This window comes from Seriola aureovittata, chromosome 2 (assembly GCF_021018895.1).
Source record: "Seriola aureovittata isolate HTS-2021-v1 ecotype China chromosome 2, ASM2101889v1, whole genome shotgun sequence".
Lineage (NCBI taxonomy): Eukaryota > Metazoa > Chordata > Actinopteri > Carangiformes > Carangidae > Seriola > Seriola aureovittata.
The window spans coordinates 28,370,943-28,387,374 of NC_079365.1; the positions used below are offsets into that span (position 1 = coordinate 28,370,943).

The window sequence follows — 16,432 nt, forward strand, 5'->3', positions numbered from 1 at the left end:
TTGTTGCTTCTATATGTTACGCCTTTGCCCTTAAGTTGCCCTCGGAACCGTCTTAATAGCTTCCCAGAAAGCGGTTCAGACTCCTTCATTCTTACAGCCTGGCTCTTCTGTGCTTCTTCCAGCATGCAGGGTTTTTTATTTTTTTTCTCGTGGCTGTTTTAGAAGGGCTTCCGCTGTAACCTTGCCAGTGGTATATGTTGTATGGGAGGGAAAGGGAGGCTAGAGGAGTCTGTGAGAGCACACGATAACCTTTAGGGCCAAAACATCAAGCTCTCTTGCGCTGAAGCCTTGTGCCAGGAAAAGATATGAAATATTTTTCTTGACATTTTGGGGGGATTTGATGTATTTTTCATGTTCTTTTTTTGGGAGGCAGGAGACAAGCTCTCTGCTGGGTTTATGTAGGAGTGTTTTTTTTGGTTTTTTTAAAAGGCGCTACTGTGTTTTTGTTTGTTAACACTTACTGAGCCAGGGACATTGACTTAGAGAACATTGCTTTGGGTCCATAGATTTGGCGAGCCTAAAGAATTTGCAGTCACATTTAGATACAGCCTTTTGCAACTGAAAGCTATCCAGTCCTGCCCAGAGGTCGTCCTGTGTTGTTCAGTTCAGGAGCGACCATTTCTTATGCATCGCTTCTGCATTTATCTTTTAGGAGGGATTCAAAGGCCTGCTTATTTTTGTCTTCCCCTAGTTATTTAGAAGTCGCCGCCTATGAGCCAAACGTCGTCGTGTGGAACAGCTGTGTTGGAAGCTTACGATATTGTGAAAATACGAATACACATGTCACCTATTTCTTCCCTCTTACCCATATTTAATTGGCAGCAGATAAGAAAGCGATCATCCTTGTGCTTTCAGGACACAATTGAGTAATTTACAGAGCAATTATGACAGTTATGATGAGATTACTGCCTGGCAACTCACTTGTCCTTCATTGTCTCTTTGTGATTTAATTTGCAATGCCGTGTCAAGAGGCACTCAGTTTGAAGTTTTGAGGCAGTGGAACACTGTGACAAATTAAATCAAACATTGCTGGAGGAGCCCACATCTGAAGACAGAGGATTTTTGTTTCTTGGTTTTTCTGTACAGGCAAATATGTGTCATCAACACTTTCTGTGATACTTTGGGTTTTTTTCTGTTCCCAGTAGTGGACAGTATTAGATCCCAGTAGGCGTTGACGATCATTCGTTGGCATATGATCTGCTTCTCAGATGAATCGTACAGATCGTGTCATTAAAAGGTGCTATATTCATGTATTTAACTGCTAACCAGCCCATTGTTAACTGTTCTACAGCTAGCCCGCTAACGGCACGGCACGCTGTGTTCTGCTCTGCAGCCTTGGTGACCTTGGCGTAGCGACAGTCCAGCAAGTAGGATAAGTAGTAGGCGGAGCTCACAAATGTCTGAAAGAAGCGGCGGAAAGATACGAATCACAACTTCCCGGTCAGGACCTTCACAGTAAAGACCAGATCGCCCACCCATAGTTCCCAGTAATGGACAGTAACAGATAGTACTATAAATGGCTGTTGAAAAAAGAGATTGACCTTGGTTATAACGGTCCTGTATGTTTTCCAGTAATCAAATTGAATTGTGGAAACTCACTATTTTGAAACTAATTTTCAAGCCAGATTTATAATCTTAGACAAGAATCATGACATCTTCGTACATCACCGCCCCTGAAATTAGCTTTTATCTACCACTGAAAAAGACTGTCACATTTTGATAATGTCATTTTTGAAATAATGGCAGCAGGAAAGACGGAAGCAGGGGCACAAAGGAGGGGCGAGGTGTCAGAAGAAGAAAGAGGGAGAGGAACAGGGAAAGACGAACGTGAAATGGGAAAATAGGAAAAAGGAAATAAAAAATAATTAAAATCATTGTGATAGCTTGTTTCCACTATGTTCCTCTGCTTCTGGAAAAGGGAGAGATCCAAGTATTTCTAAGAAAAAAAAAAGGGAATAGGCTTGAGGAGGTGTGGACGCTTATCCAGGGGGGAGGGTTTTTAAGGGAATTGCTCTCCTCGAGGGGATAATTGTTTGTGTGTGTGTGTGTGTGTGTGTGTGTGTGTGTGTGTGTGTGCATTTGATTTTGTCTAGGTGGCCATGTGTACAGTATGTCCGAGGGAAAATGCACACACAGCTTTCTATGTTTAGCCTTGTGTGTCTGTCTGTGGCCTTGTATATGTGCGTGTGTCCATTTCTGGTCTATGACTGCATGCTTGTGTGTGTGTGTGTGTGTGTGTGTGTGTGTGTGTGTGTGTGTGTGTGTGTGTGTGTGTGTGTGTTTTCCCCCGGTGCTGCCTGTGTGCTGGTTAGAGCATTAATGATGTGTCTAGGGAGCACTGCCTCTACATAATTTATCAACCAGGATTTATTAGCCGCAGAATTAACTTGTAGGGGCTGGGGAGCACAGGATGCATTTGTTCTTGTTTTTGGATTTATGTGTGTGGATGCATTGTCACTCCCCTGTGATCCATTTCTCTCCATCAGCCTCCTGCCATGGGGGCGTCCCCAGCCGTATAATTGGCCAAGTTATTTTAATTTTAGTCGCATTTAAATTACAATTCAGAGCACTGCTTTTGAGCACGTCTGTATGTGTCTTTGTGTGTAAGGAGTAGGGGCTTAGTGGATGGCAGTTTATAGCCACAGCAGTGAATCCTGTTCATATTGTTTTTTATGAACCTATTCATATTGTTTTTAGCATTCACCCCGTGTGTGCATCCATCTTCCCTCCCTTGCAAAATTAGTTAAATTTAGTCAAACGATAAAAATAGGAGACAAAAACGAGAAATGAGAAATACAAATTGTGTGGGTGACACCTCTAAAAGACAAAGGGGCAACTAAACTAAAGATTAACAGCTACAAAAGCAAAGTTTCATCGGTGCATTCCACAGCCTTTGCTATAAAAGCACCTGCCCTTGAATCTGTTAAATTGTTGTGCAGTCAACAAAAAGCTTCATACCTTGTTGGAGTAAAAGTTTCCCTTGCGTATTTTTTTTTTTAATCCAGCCTCCATCAGTCCCTTTCTTTTACATGCAGCTGTCAACTGCTTTACCTTTCAGAAGCAGAGCATGACCATTTTCATAATTAAGTTACCAAACGTTCTGCTTATGAAAGCGTTTTAAGGTCTATGAAGCCTTCACTTATTTTCTTTCTTTAAACTATTTGCTTGAAGAGCAACGTTTGAAATTTTTTCTGTAATTGTTTTGTCCTATTAAAACTGTTTCCTGACTCACACGTCATTTTGCTTTCTGTTTCAGATTACTGAGATGGGTAAGGATTCCCTCCCTGCCTGGCTGCACTGGGATGCCAGCAGCCGAATCCTGCAGGGTCTACCTTTGGAGGAGGACAAAGGTGTCCATTACATCTCCGTGTCCATCTCAAACCACACAAAATCCTCTTCTTCTGAGGTGTTTTCCATTGAGGTACACCCAGAAGATCATTTGGACACAGATTCGGCCCAGCTGACATCCAGCCAAGCCTCTGCTGAAGATGACGTCCAGCCATTCATGTGTGGCAACGAGGAACCGGTCACAGTACTGACGGTGATCCTGGATGCCGATCTAACCAAGATGAGCTCAGAACAGAGGGTGGGGCTCCTGGATCACATGAGGAGCTTCTCTGGGGTGGGGCTCCAACACATGAAGATACTCCCCGTGGTCAACAACAGGCTGTTTGACATGTCTGCATTCATGGCTGGGCCAGGGAATGCTAAAAAGGTGAGTGAATGTACAAACAAGTGAGAGAGTTAATGAGAATGAGTGTTAATAAATTCATGCACATATGGTTTTGTGGATAAATAAATACTTGTTAGTGAATTATTTAATATATCTAATTTGACGGCTAATTAATGTCTCAATGTGTCTCTAGGTGGTAGAGAATGGCGCTCTGTTGTCCTGGAAGCTTGGCTGCTCGCTGGATCAGAGCACAGTCCCAAATATCAGCAGTGTCCAGGGTCCTGCAAAGGAAGGCACGATGTCGGCCAAGCTGGGCTACCCCGTAGTGGGATGGCACATTGCCAACAAGAAACCCCATGTCCCTAAGCGGGTGAGGCGCCAATTAACCAATACTCCAACACCTGTTCTGGCAGTGCTTCCTCCAACAACAGTAGTGGAGCCTCCAGTGAGGATTATTCCAACCCTCTCCTCTCCCTTTATTTCCGCACCAACTGAAAGCTCCGCTCCACCTGTAAGAGGCCCCGTTCCTCTACCAGGCAAGCCTACGATCAGAGTCCGCGACCCTATCGCCCACACTCCAACCTTGGGACCTCCTCAACCAACAAGGGTAATGGAGACCACCAGCACCATTCCCATCCAGCCAACCATGACCAGGCCTATATATGTGGAAGCCACTGCCACACCACCCACACCTACCAGAAGACCTACCAAGAAACCTAAGAGGCCTAAATCCACACCGGTACCCAGAGAGCCAAAGACCTCCACAGCGAAGCCGCCCACGCGCACCACCCCATCACCTGGTGTAATTCCGGATCCATACAATAAGAAGCCTGTCTTGCGTAACCCCATCGACCAGGTCAATGCATTGGTTGGCACATATTTCGAGGTTAAGATCCCTCCTGATACATTCTTTGATACAGAGGATGGGACAACAGACAAACTGCGTCTCACCCTGAGACAGAACCACAATGACGTGGTTCAAGAGGGCTCCTGGATCCAGTTCAACACCACCAGCCAACTTCTCTATGGCCTGCCTGATGTCCAGCATGTGGGAAAACATGAATATTTCATGCACGCAACTGATAAAGGAGGCCTGAATGCAATCGATGCTTTTGAGGTCCGTGTGAACCGCTGGCCCATCAATGACAAAACCCCTGTGATCTTCACAGCCCGATTCGAAGGGGAGCCACGTTCCGTAACCAATGACATCCACAAGAAAATCCTTCTGGTCAAAAAGCTGGCATATGCCCTGGGGGACCGCAACAGCAGTACAGTGAGTCTACGGAATATCAGCAAAGGCTCCATTGTGGTGGAGTGGACGAACACCAGCCTCCCTCAGCATCCGTGTCCAAAGGAGCAAATCACGGCCATGAGCAAAAGGCTCGCCACTCCTGATGGGAGGCCCACGGCGACCTTCAGGTACTCTATGGAGCCTGAATTTAGAGCACTGGACCTCATGGTCAAGGGAAGGGCAAGCTGCAAAACATATTCCTTCATCCCACCAGAAGAGATCGACACAACAGAACCTCCAGCGGTCACTCCAGCTCTGGGAACAGGGCGGCAAAGCACAGATGATGTCTATCTCCACACAGTCATTCCTGCTGTGGTGGTTGCAGCAATCCTGTTAATAGCAGGTATCATTGCGATGATCTGCTATCGGAAGAAGCGAAAGGGCAAGCTGACCATTGAAGACCAGGCCACCTTCATCAAAAAAGGTGTGCCAATTATCTTTGCTGACGAACTAGATGACTCTAAGCCGCCGCCTTCTTCCAGTATGCCCCTGATCCTCCAGGAAGAAAAGCCCCCACTTCCACCCCCTGAGTACCCTAACATGGCCACACCAGAGACCACTCCCCTCAACCAGGAACTGCTTGGGGAGTACACAGCTCTGCGGGATGAGGACCCCAACGCACCTCCCTACCAGCCACCGCCTCCTTTCACAACTCCCATGGAGGGCAAGGGCTCCCGTCCCAAGAACATGACTCCCTATAGATCACCACCCCCCTACGTGCCGCCCTAAGACTTGTTTAACCCTCCCCTCATAGGGCGGAGGGAGAGGATGCCTGAGGAACTGTAACGGTTTCCATTCTGGTGTCTGTCTGGACATTTACAGGGAGAGATGACAAGAGGTGCTAAAGTACAAAACAGCTACAAGGGATTTAGGTTGGGGAGGGGGAAGCGATGAGTCGGGTGGGGTTTTACAGTAGACAGATGGGATGATTGGTTGAAACAGCTGGGAGGGACTACTGTTTTAGTGGTAGCCCAGCTACTACAGTGGCCTAAGACAAACAAATTCTCATCACACTGGCTTTTCGGGTCGACCAGTTGGTCAGAAGTGACAATTGGGAGACGTGCTCTCCCATCCCAGCATTTCATTTTTTTTCCCTCTGTTTATTTGGATACAGGCTTTTATTTTGAATTCATCTTTATCCCAAGATTATTATTCTTTTTCTTTTCTTTTTTTCTTTTTTTTTTTGGACTGAATCGTTTGCCTAACAACTCGTCTTTTGTCTTGTTTTTAAATAATACGAGAAGACAGTGAACTGCCATCAGACCACTGCAGGCGACAACTCGTGTTTTTAATGAGAGTGAGATTCTCTGAATATGAAAAAAAAGCTTATCACAAGGAAATCACCCCTGCAGACGACACAAGAGAATCGGAGGCCAAGGTGTGTGTGTGTGTGTGTCTGTCTGTGTGTCTGTCTGTGTGTGTGTGTGTCTGTGTGTGTGTCTGGGTGGGTGGGTGTGTGCGTGTGTGAATGAGTGGGTGTGTTTATTCAGATTCAGTACGGTTTGCCTTTTAACACTAGTTGTCTGTTTCTATCCTTATTCACAATGTCTAGTAAAGATGACAATAACAAGGTAGCCTAAAAAAAAAGATTTAGAGATGAATAATAAATAATTTGTTTGTTTCATTGGTTTTTAAAATTCACTGGAAGATGTTCTGATAGATTGTGTTTTATTTTTTTGGTGGTGGAAGAAAGAGAGAGGAAAGAGACTGCCTCACTAAAGTAACCTGCAGGAGCTTTTTATTCCTGTTCTGATAATATGTCAATAACAGGTCATTAGATTCAAATGCCTACCTTCCTCAACAGATCTAACAGGGTCAATAAGGTATAAGCAACAAGGAAATAATGAGCTACTGTTTTCATGACGAACTTAAATAAGTTAACTAACTTGTAAATGCAGAGTTTAATGTGGATTTGAATCCACAATTAATAGCTGTATGTGGATTTCCGTTCATCCAATTTGACCTCACTGTGGCACCGTTGTTACTCCAAGTTAACAAAACCACAGTGAGACTTCGGTGGAATGCCATTTTTGCCCCTTTTCCACCTCCAACATGTACCTGAACGGAAAAAAAAGAGCCCGACAGCTTATTTTGGTCCAGGGATAATTATTTTGTTTTAGTGTAACGAGGCAGTTCTTCTCTCCAGTCTGAAGAGAAAACATTGTGTGCCAATGGAGTCTGTCCCAGATGGGATTGTACAAATATTCACATTTTAGAGGTCACAGAGGAGAAGATGGAGGCAGAGAAAGAACCCCAAATTTCCAGTAATTAGCTCACAGAAAAGCGGTCAAAGAAAATCTCCCTCGAATATTTTTTTTTTTTACAAAGTTTTTTATACAGCCTCAAATTGTTTGATTATTAAAAGAAAACATGATTAATGATTAGTCTTCTGTGATTTGTAAAATCTTAGCCTAGAAGTTCCATTATGATTCAATTATGTACACTTTTATTTTATTTCATTTCTTTTTTCTTTTTTTTTCTTTTTTTTTGTCATGGGTCACATATTTCAAGTGTTTTATTTTATTGTGTGTGTTTGCATATCAAAATGTATCTCCCACTATAAAAAGATGAAATGACCCATATTTTATGTAATCACAAATTTTATTTTTATGTCCTTATGTTTGCTGATGAGTTTCAACTGAAAGTGACCCTTTGCAATAATAATGTAAGGCTCAGTCCGCTCAGTGACTGGTCGATGCAGGCTCAAAGCGAGTGACTCGTATTGTCATAATATTGTTGGTTTTTTGCAGGATGCCAAGGCTTTTGCTTATCAAGTGTGCATTGTCATAATAAAACCAACTGGTACGATAAAAATCAATCCTTCTTCATTCATGTATCTGATTTAACTTCTCCGTGCTGGTTCTGTTGGGAGTTTTCCTGCCTGTGCAAAATGTCTTATCCTGTCATACCCCCCCCCCCCATATCAAAACCTGACTGATGAGGTTTTTGGTCACTGTCACTTTTCTACTGCTCCCACTTAGCCTTGAATTGATAAATCAATCCGTCTCAAGTCCATGAGAGGTTTTACCTCCCTAGACGGCTTGCTGCCTGGCAACCATCTTTGGTCTTTGGACTCATTGGAACGGTCGTACTGCTGTCCTTTTTGTACTAAATTATTCTGCTATTGAATGACTGGTTGGACAACTCAGTTTGAAAGCTCTGCCCATTAAAAAGGCTATGCTGTGAAAACAGTCTCTCAGCTCCATCTCTCTGTCCACACATTGCACACAGATAATTTGCATTGATTGCTCAGAATATTGATTAGATGTAAACAATTTGCCAGCACTGTTGTACCTCTGTTATAATTCATGACACAGTGGAAGTTGAAAGTAGGGGAAGCAATGATCAATGTATTCCCAAGACACTGCTAGTTGCTAAAGTGGATAAACAGATCATAGTGATGAGTAAATGATTGATTAATTGATTGTGGTGGCTGAATGTTTACATGTCAAGGTCCTCATTTTTCTAAATAAAATCAGCAATATGCTCATTTACAAGGTAAAAGGGGTTGAATCAACACGTCAGGCCTGAGTCTTTATGAAAACTGATTATATGTATTGGATTGTACTGAAATCCTACAGACCAGTTTGATCATTTAAGAATCTGGACCTATAGCATAACTCCATTTACAATGGGAGTGCAGTAAGTTTAGGATTGCATGAGTAACTTCTCATCTCAAATGTAGAGGTAATCTGATTGGGGATTCTGGCATATTACGGATGTGCTGAGTTTGCGTTTTCAGGGTCTAATCAGTCGCCTTCAAAGCGCCAGACAAGCTCAATCTATCACAGGGACGGTGCTAAAATGATTTGTAGTGCCATGTAGTCTGCATCCTGCAGCGACATCACATCTCTAAAAGTCAACTTCCTTTCTTCTAGAATTTGAGGTAAAATGAAAACTATAAGTGGTGAAGATCAGATCTTTCTTTGTGTATACTGTTGCGCTTTTTTGCCTCCCGATTGCAATCTGACCATTTTTCTTTACTTCTTCACAATCCTTTGTTTGGAACTCACTGAATTGATTATCTCTGTTACCTCTGCCATGCTGTACCTGTTTTTGTGCCTGTTCGTGATCCCAGAACTAAGTCCACCAAAAGACACACATTTTCCTTTTTTCAATTTTCAGTCTCAATTTCACGTTCAAATTTGCCCTCCTTTTTTGTCATTCTTTTCTGTGCCATGCCTGATAACCTGAGGCGCAGACAGTGTTTTTGTACATAAACTGATTAAGGGAGTGTCTTCATCCATTCATGGCTAATCGTGGGAGTGGAAATACGGCTTGTGTCCAATTTTTCATACATATTTCTGGTTTTGCGCTTACACATAGTCATGAATCTACACCCAGTTGCATCTGGCACCTGATATGTTCTCTGCACACAAGCAGCAATGACAGCTGTTTGTTACAGTTTACAAAGGCTGCAGCACAATTGCAAGGTTTCTGTGGGGAACTACGGTTTGTGCTTTCTGAAGCCATTCAGAATTGCAGAACTATTCTTGGAAAGAATAGGAATACTTCTCAGAATAGAGTAGGATCAATTATCAGTCAACATGACACATGAACACTTAACATTGACTCCATGTTCCCTGGATACCCAGTTCTAATGTTCCTCTTGTCAGATACTAGATAATGATTAAACTCAACATGGATAAGGAGGGACACAGGATTGTACAGACTGTACAGTAACGTTTGAGGAAATGTCTCAATTAACACCTTAGATGGTCAATGAATTCATATCCACAATACTCACTACTGAGTCTGAAGATGATGTGGGAGCGTTAATTTTAGAAGTTAAATATCATTCTCTTGTAACGTCATGCAGTTACAAGCCTGGATGTCTTAATTATGTTTTAAGGAAGAAGCAAAGCGAAGATAAAGGACAAGCAGACACTGAAGAGGAGTTGTGGTGTTCACTCACTTGTTCTGATGCCTTTGTGACACAGTGCTTTTGATTGAATTACCTTTATGTTCTGGTCGTTAGATGTGGGCTATGGCTGCAACAAAGGATAATAGTGCAGCAGATGACCTTGTATATGGAGGGTATTGTGAATTGTATGACTAAAGCATGAAACTTTCTCCAGTGTTTCTATAAACCATGAAGTTTGTTTTCAGACGTGGAGGCATTTCACCTGTGACCCTGAGTCCCCTGGAGTAATGAGTGTGGACGAGACCAAACTAGCATGCTTGCTTCTAAATAGAAGGCTATCTGATTTTTTTAAGCCTTAAAATACTATGTCGTCTTTTATACCTTACTATATTATTACATTTTTATAACTTACTATACTATGACGTTTATATGCCTTATGATACTGTGACATTTTTTAAAGCCTTACTATACTATGATGTTTTTATACCTTACTATACCATGACATTTTATGCCTCATTATACTATTTTGTTTTTATGACTTACTATGATGTTTTGGACTTAATATACTATGAAGTTTTTTATGCCTTACTATACTGTGATGGAAATCTGAAAATGAAAGGTTGACAAAATTATCAATTTGTCTTTATATATAATATAAGAGCTTTGGAAAGGATCATTGTACAGTCACACAGAGTGTAATTGCAGACTGATATCAAACAAAGAGTGTACCTGAACTTTATATGAAGAGTGAAGAAGGAGGCGTGGTCAGGATATGTGTGTGTATAAACAATTACGGAGGCTAACTGTCAAAACAAGCAGCTGCGTGCTCTAGGACAAAAACCTCCTAGTTTGTAACAGAAAGTACCAAATAACGAGTGCACAGGTAAGAACAGATCCACAGTACGTGATGAGGAATTTACATAGACAATACCAATTAAGGATTATCAATGTGAGGAGAGATTCATGTCCAGTTATACTAAGTCAGACCATACAAAGGGCAAAACCAGGTAATACAAAGTGCAGAATATGATTTTTTTAAAACAATACTATGTCAGATTTGTACTTTAATATACTATGACGTTTTTATGCCTTAGTATACTATGACGTATTTATTACTTACTTTACTGTGTCGCTTTTTTGCCTATGACGGTTTTATGCCGTACTATACTATGACTTTTTTTATGCCTCACTATACTATGTGGTACATATTTGTCAGAAGTGATGTTGGAACCCAGAGCAGAGACAGAACACAAAACACACAAGCAATAACAATGCAACAGAGTTTATTGGGGAGAAGGCAGTGGTGATGGTGAATCTGGAGGGAGAGTGGGTCCAGGGAATCCTCGTGTCCGATGTTGACATGAAGCTGGAGTATGAAAGACACAGGAGGCCAGAGACAGGTGAGTTACCAACTCTGGAAACACGAGGGACAGCTGGAGACCAAAAGCAGGTAGGTGGTGTGGGGTGGCGACAGTGGAGTGTGGCAGAATCAGCAGCCCACAAATCAGGAAGTCTTCTGGAGCACAGGACACCAAAGCATTAATACAGGCAAAAACGACTGGAAGATCATGCCTTACTATTCTATTTCGTTTTAATAACTTACTAAATTATGACGATTTTACGCCTTACTATACCAAGACGTTTTTATGACGTTTTTGTGCCTTACTATACTATAGCATTTTTTTTACATTTTTCTACCTTACTATAATATGGCGATTTTATAACTTACTATACTATGAATTTTTACTGACGCTTTTTATGCCTTATATGATATTAAGTTTTTATGCCGTACTATACTATGTAAACTTTGACGTTTTTCTGCCTTTGTATACTATGATGTATTTATTGCTTACTTTACTGTGTCGTTTTTTTGCCTATGATGGTTTAATGCCTTATACTATGACGTTCTTTTATACCTTACTATACTATAACGTTTTTATGACGTTTTTGATGCCTTACTATACTATGATGTTTTTATTCCTTGTTATACTGTGATAGAAATCTGAAAATGAACAGTTGACAAAATGATCAAGTTTTCTTTATATATTTTAATAAGAGCTTTGCAAAGGATACAGTCACACAGAGTATAATTGCAGACTGATATCAAACGAAGAGTGTACCTGAATTTTATATAAAGAGTGAAGAAGGAGGCGTGGTCAGGATATGTGTGTGTGTGTGTGTGTGTGTGAACAATTATGGAAGCTAACTGTCAAAAGAAGCAGCTGCGTGCTCAAGGACAAAGACCTCCTAGTTTGTAACAGAAAGTACCAAATAACGAGTGCACAGGTAAGAACAGATCCATAGTACCTGATGAGGAATTTATATAGACAATACCAAATAAGGATTATCAATGTGAGGACAGATTCATGTCCAGTTATATGAAGTTTTTTATGACTTACTGTACTATGACATTTTTGACGTTTTATGCCTAACTATACTATGACGTTTTTATGAATTTTTATGCCTTACTATACTAAGACTTTTTGTGCCTTACTATACTATGATGTTTTTATGACTTTTTATGCCTCAATATAGTATGACTTTTTATGCCTTACTATACTAAGACTTTTTGTGCCTTACTATACTATGATGTTTTTATGACTTTTTATGCCTCAATATAGTATGACTTTTTATGCCTTACTATACTATGACTTTTTGTGCCTTACTATACTATGATGTTTTTATGACTTTTTATGCCTTAATATACTATGACTTTTTATGCCTTACTATACTATTATTATTTATGCCTTACTACACTATGACTTTTTATGACTTTTTATGACTTTTTATGCCTCAATATAGTATGACTTTTTATGCCTTACTTTACTATGATTTTTCATGCCTTACTATAATATGTCGTTTTTATGACTTTTTATGCCTTACTTTACTATGACGTTTTTATGACTTTTTATGCCTTACTACACTATGACTTTTTATGACTTTTTGTGCCTTACTGTACTATGACGTTTTTATGACTTTTTATACCTTAATATATTATGAAGTTTTTATGACTTTTTATGCGTTACTATACTATGACTTTTTGTGCCTTACTATACTATGATGTTTTTATGACTTTTTATGCCTTACTATACTATGACTTTTTATGCCTTACTATACTATGACGTTTTTATGACTTTTTATGCCTTACTATACTATGACTTTTTATGCCTTACTATACTATGATTTTTCACGCCTTACTATAATATGTCATCTTTATGACTTTTTATACCTTACTTTACTATGATGTTTTTATGACTTTTTTTGCCTTACTATACTATGACTTTTTATGCCTTACTATACTATTATTTTTTATCACTTACTATACTGTGACTTTTTATGCCTTACTATACTATGACGTTTTTATGACTTTTTAAGCCTTACTATACTATGACTTTTTATGCCTTACTATACTATTATTTTTTATCACTTACTATACTATGACGTTTCTATGACTTTTTATGCCTTACTATACTATGACGTTTGTATGACTTTTTATGCCTTACTACACTATGACTTTTTATGACTTTTTATGCCTCAATATAGTATGACTTTTTATGCCTTACTATACTATGATTTTTCATGCCTTACTATAATATGTCGTTTTTATGACTTTTTATGCCTTACTTTACTATGACGTTTTTATGACTTTTTATGCCTTACTACACTATGACGTTTTTATGACTTTTTATGCCTTACTATACTATGGACGTTTTTATGACTTTTTATGCCTTACTATACTATTATTTTTTATCACTTACTATACTATGACGTTTCTATGACTTTTTATGACTTACTATACTATGAACGTTTTTATGACTTTTTATGCCTTACTATACTATTATTTTTTTTGCCTTACTATACTATGGACTTTTTATGCTTACTATACTATTATTTTTTTTGCCTTACTATACTATGACTTTTTATGCCTTACTATTCTATTTCGTTTTAATAACTTACTAAATTATGACGATTTTACGCCTTACTATAATATGACTTTTTATGCTTACTATAATATGACTTTTTATGCCTTACTATACTATTGTTTTTTATGCCTTACTATACTATGACTTTTTATGCCTTACTATACTATGACATTTTTATGACTTTTTATGCCTTCCTATACTATGACGTTTTTATGAATTATTATGCCTTACTATACTATGACTTTTTATGACTTTTTATGCCTTACTATACTATGACGTTTCTATGACTTTTTATGCCTTACATACTATGACTTTTTGTGCCTTACTATACTAATGACGTTTTTATGACTTTTTATGCCTTACTATACTATGACTTTTTATGCCTTACTATACTATGACGTTTTTGTGACTTTTTATGCCTTACTATACTATTATTTTTTATGCCTTACTATACTATGACGTTTTTATGACTTTTTATGCCTTACTATAACTATGACGTTTTTATGACTTTTTATGCCTCAATATACTATTGTTTTTTATGCCTTACTATACTATGACGTTTCTATGACTTTTTATGCCTTACTATAATATGTCATCTTTATGACTTTTTATGCCTTCCTATACTATGACGTTTTTATGAATTATTATGCCTACTATACTATGACTTTTTATGACTTTTTATGCCTTACTATACTATGACGTTTCTATGACTTTTTATGCCTTACTATACTATGACTTTTTGTGCCTTACTATACTATGATGTTTTTATGACTTTTTATGCCTTACTATACTATGACTTTTTATGCCTTACTATACTATGACGTTTTTGTGACTTTTTATACCTTACTATACTATGACTTTTATTTTTTATGCCTTACTATACTATGACGTTTCTATTACTTTTTATGCCTTACTATACTATGACGTTTTTATGACTTTTTATGCCTCAATATACTATTGTTTTTTATGCCTTACTATACTATGACGTTTCTATGACTTTTTATGCCTTACTATACTATGACATTTTTATGACTTTTTATGCTTACTATACTATGACGTTTTTATGAATTATTATGCCTTACTATACTATGACTTTTTATGACTTTTTATGCCTTACTATACTATGACGTTTCTATGACTTTTTATGCCTTACTATAGTATGACTTTTTGTGCCTTACTATACTATGATGTTTTTATGACTTTTTATGCCTTAACTATACTATGACTTTTTATGCCTTACTATATATGACGTTTTTATGACTTTTTATGCCTTACTAACTATGACTTTTTATGCCTTACTATACTATGATTTTTCACGCCTTACTATAATATGTTGTCTTTATGACTTTTTATACCTTACTTTACTATGACGTTTCTATGACTTTTTATGCCTTACTATACTATGACGTTTCTATGACTTTTTATGCCTTACTATACTATGACGTTTTTATTACTTTTAATGCCTTACTATACTATGACATGTTTATGACTTTTTATGACTTTTTATGCCTTACTATACTATGACGTTTTTATGAATTATTATGCCTTACTATACTATGTTGTTTTTATAACTTTTTATGCCTTACTATACTATGACGTTTTTATGACTTTTTATGCCTTACTATACTATGACGTTTTTATGACTTTTTTTGCCTTACTATACTAATGACTTTTTATGCCTTACTATACTATGGTGTTTTTATGACTTTTAATGCCTTACTATATACTATGACGTCTTTATGACCTTTTATGCCTTACTATACTATGACGTTTTTATGACTTTTTATGCCTTACTATACTATGACGTTTTTATGACTTACTATACTATGACGTTTCTATGACTTTTTATGCCTTACTATACTATGTCGTTTTTATGACTTTTTATACCTTACTATACTAGACTTTTTATGCCTTATATACTATTATTTTTTATGCCTTACTATACTATGACGTTTCTATTATTTTTTATGCCTTACTATAACTATGACGTTTTTATGACTTTTTATGCCTTACTATACTATGACGTTTTTATGACTTTTTATGCGTTATTATACTATGAGGTTTTTATAACTTTTTATGCCTTACTATACTATGTCATTTTTATGAGGTTTTTATGCCTTACTACAATGAGTTTTTATGCCTTACTATACTACAATTTTTCATGCCTTACTTTACTATGACGTTTTTATGACTTTTTATGCCTTACTATACTATGATTTTTTTTATGCCTTACTATACTATGACTTTTTATGACTTTTTATGACTTTTTTATTACTTTTTATGCTTTTTATGCCTTCCTATACTATGACGTTTTTATGACTTTTTATGCCTTACTATACTATGACTTTTTATGCCTTACTATACTATGACGTTTCTATTACTTTTTATGCCTTACTATACTATTATTTTTTTTGCCTTACTATACTATGACTTTTTATGCCTTACTATACTATTATTTTTTTTGCCTTACTATACTATGACTTTTTATGCCTTACTATACTATTATTTTTTATGACTTACTATACTATGACGTTTCTATGACTTTTTATGCCTTACTATACTATGACTTTTTATGCCTTACTATACTATTGTTTTTTATGCCTTACTATACTATGACTTTTTATGCCTTACTATACTATGACATTTTTATGACTTTTTATGCCTTCCTATACTATGACGTT

The 16,432-nt window shown here is 37.9% G+C and overlaps 1 protein-coding gene across 1 annotated transcript in view; it reads left to right on the forward strand.

Moving 5' to 3' along the window:
• Positions 1-8,155, forward strand: part of dag1 (dystroglycan 1) — a 52,762-nt gene extending 44,607 nt beyond the window's left edge. The window contains exons 3-4 of the mRNA XM_056391889.1: positions 3,257-3,715; positions 3,867-8,155. Coding sequence (XP_056247864.1) covers positions 3,257-3,715; positions 3,867-5,693 — 2,286 coding nt within the window. The 3' untranslated portion in view covers positions 5,694-8,155. The remainder of the gene's footprint in view (positions 1-3,256; positions 3,716-3,866) is intronic.
• The last annotated feature ends 8,277 nt before the right edge of the window (positions 8,156-16,432 follow it).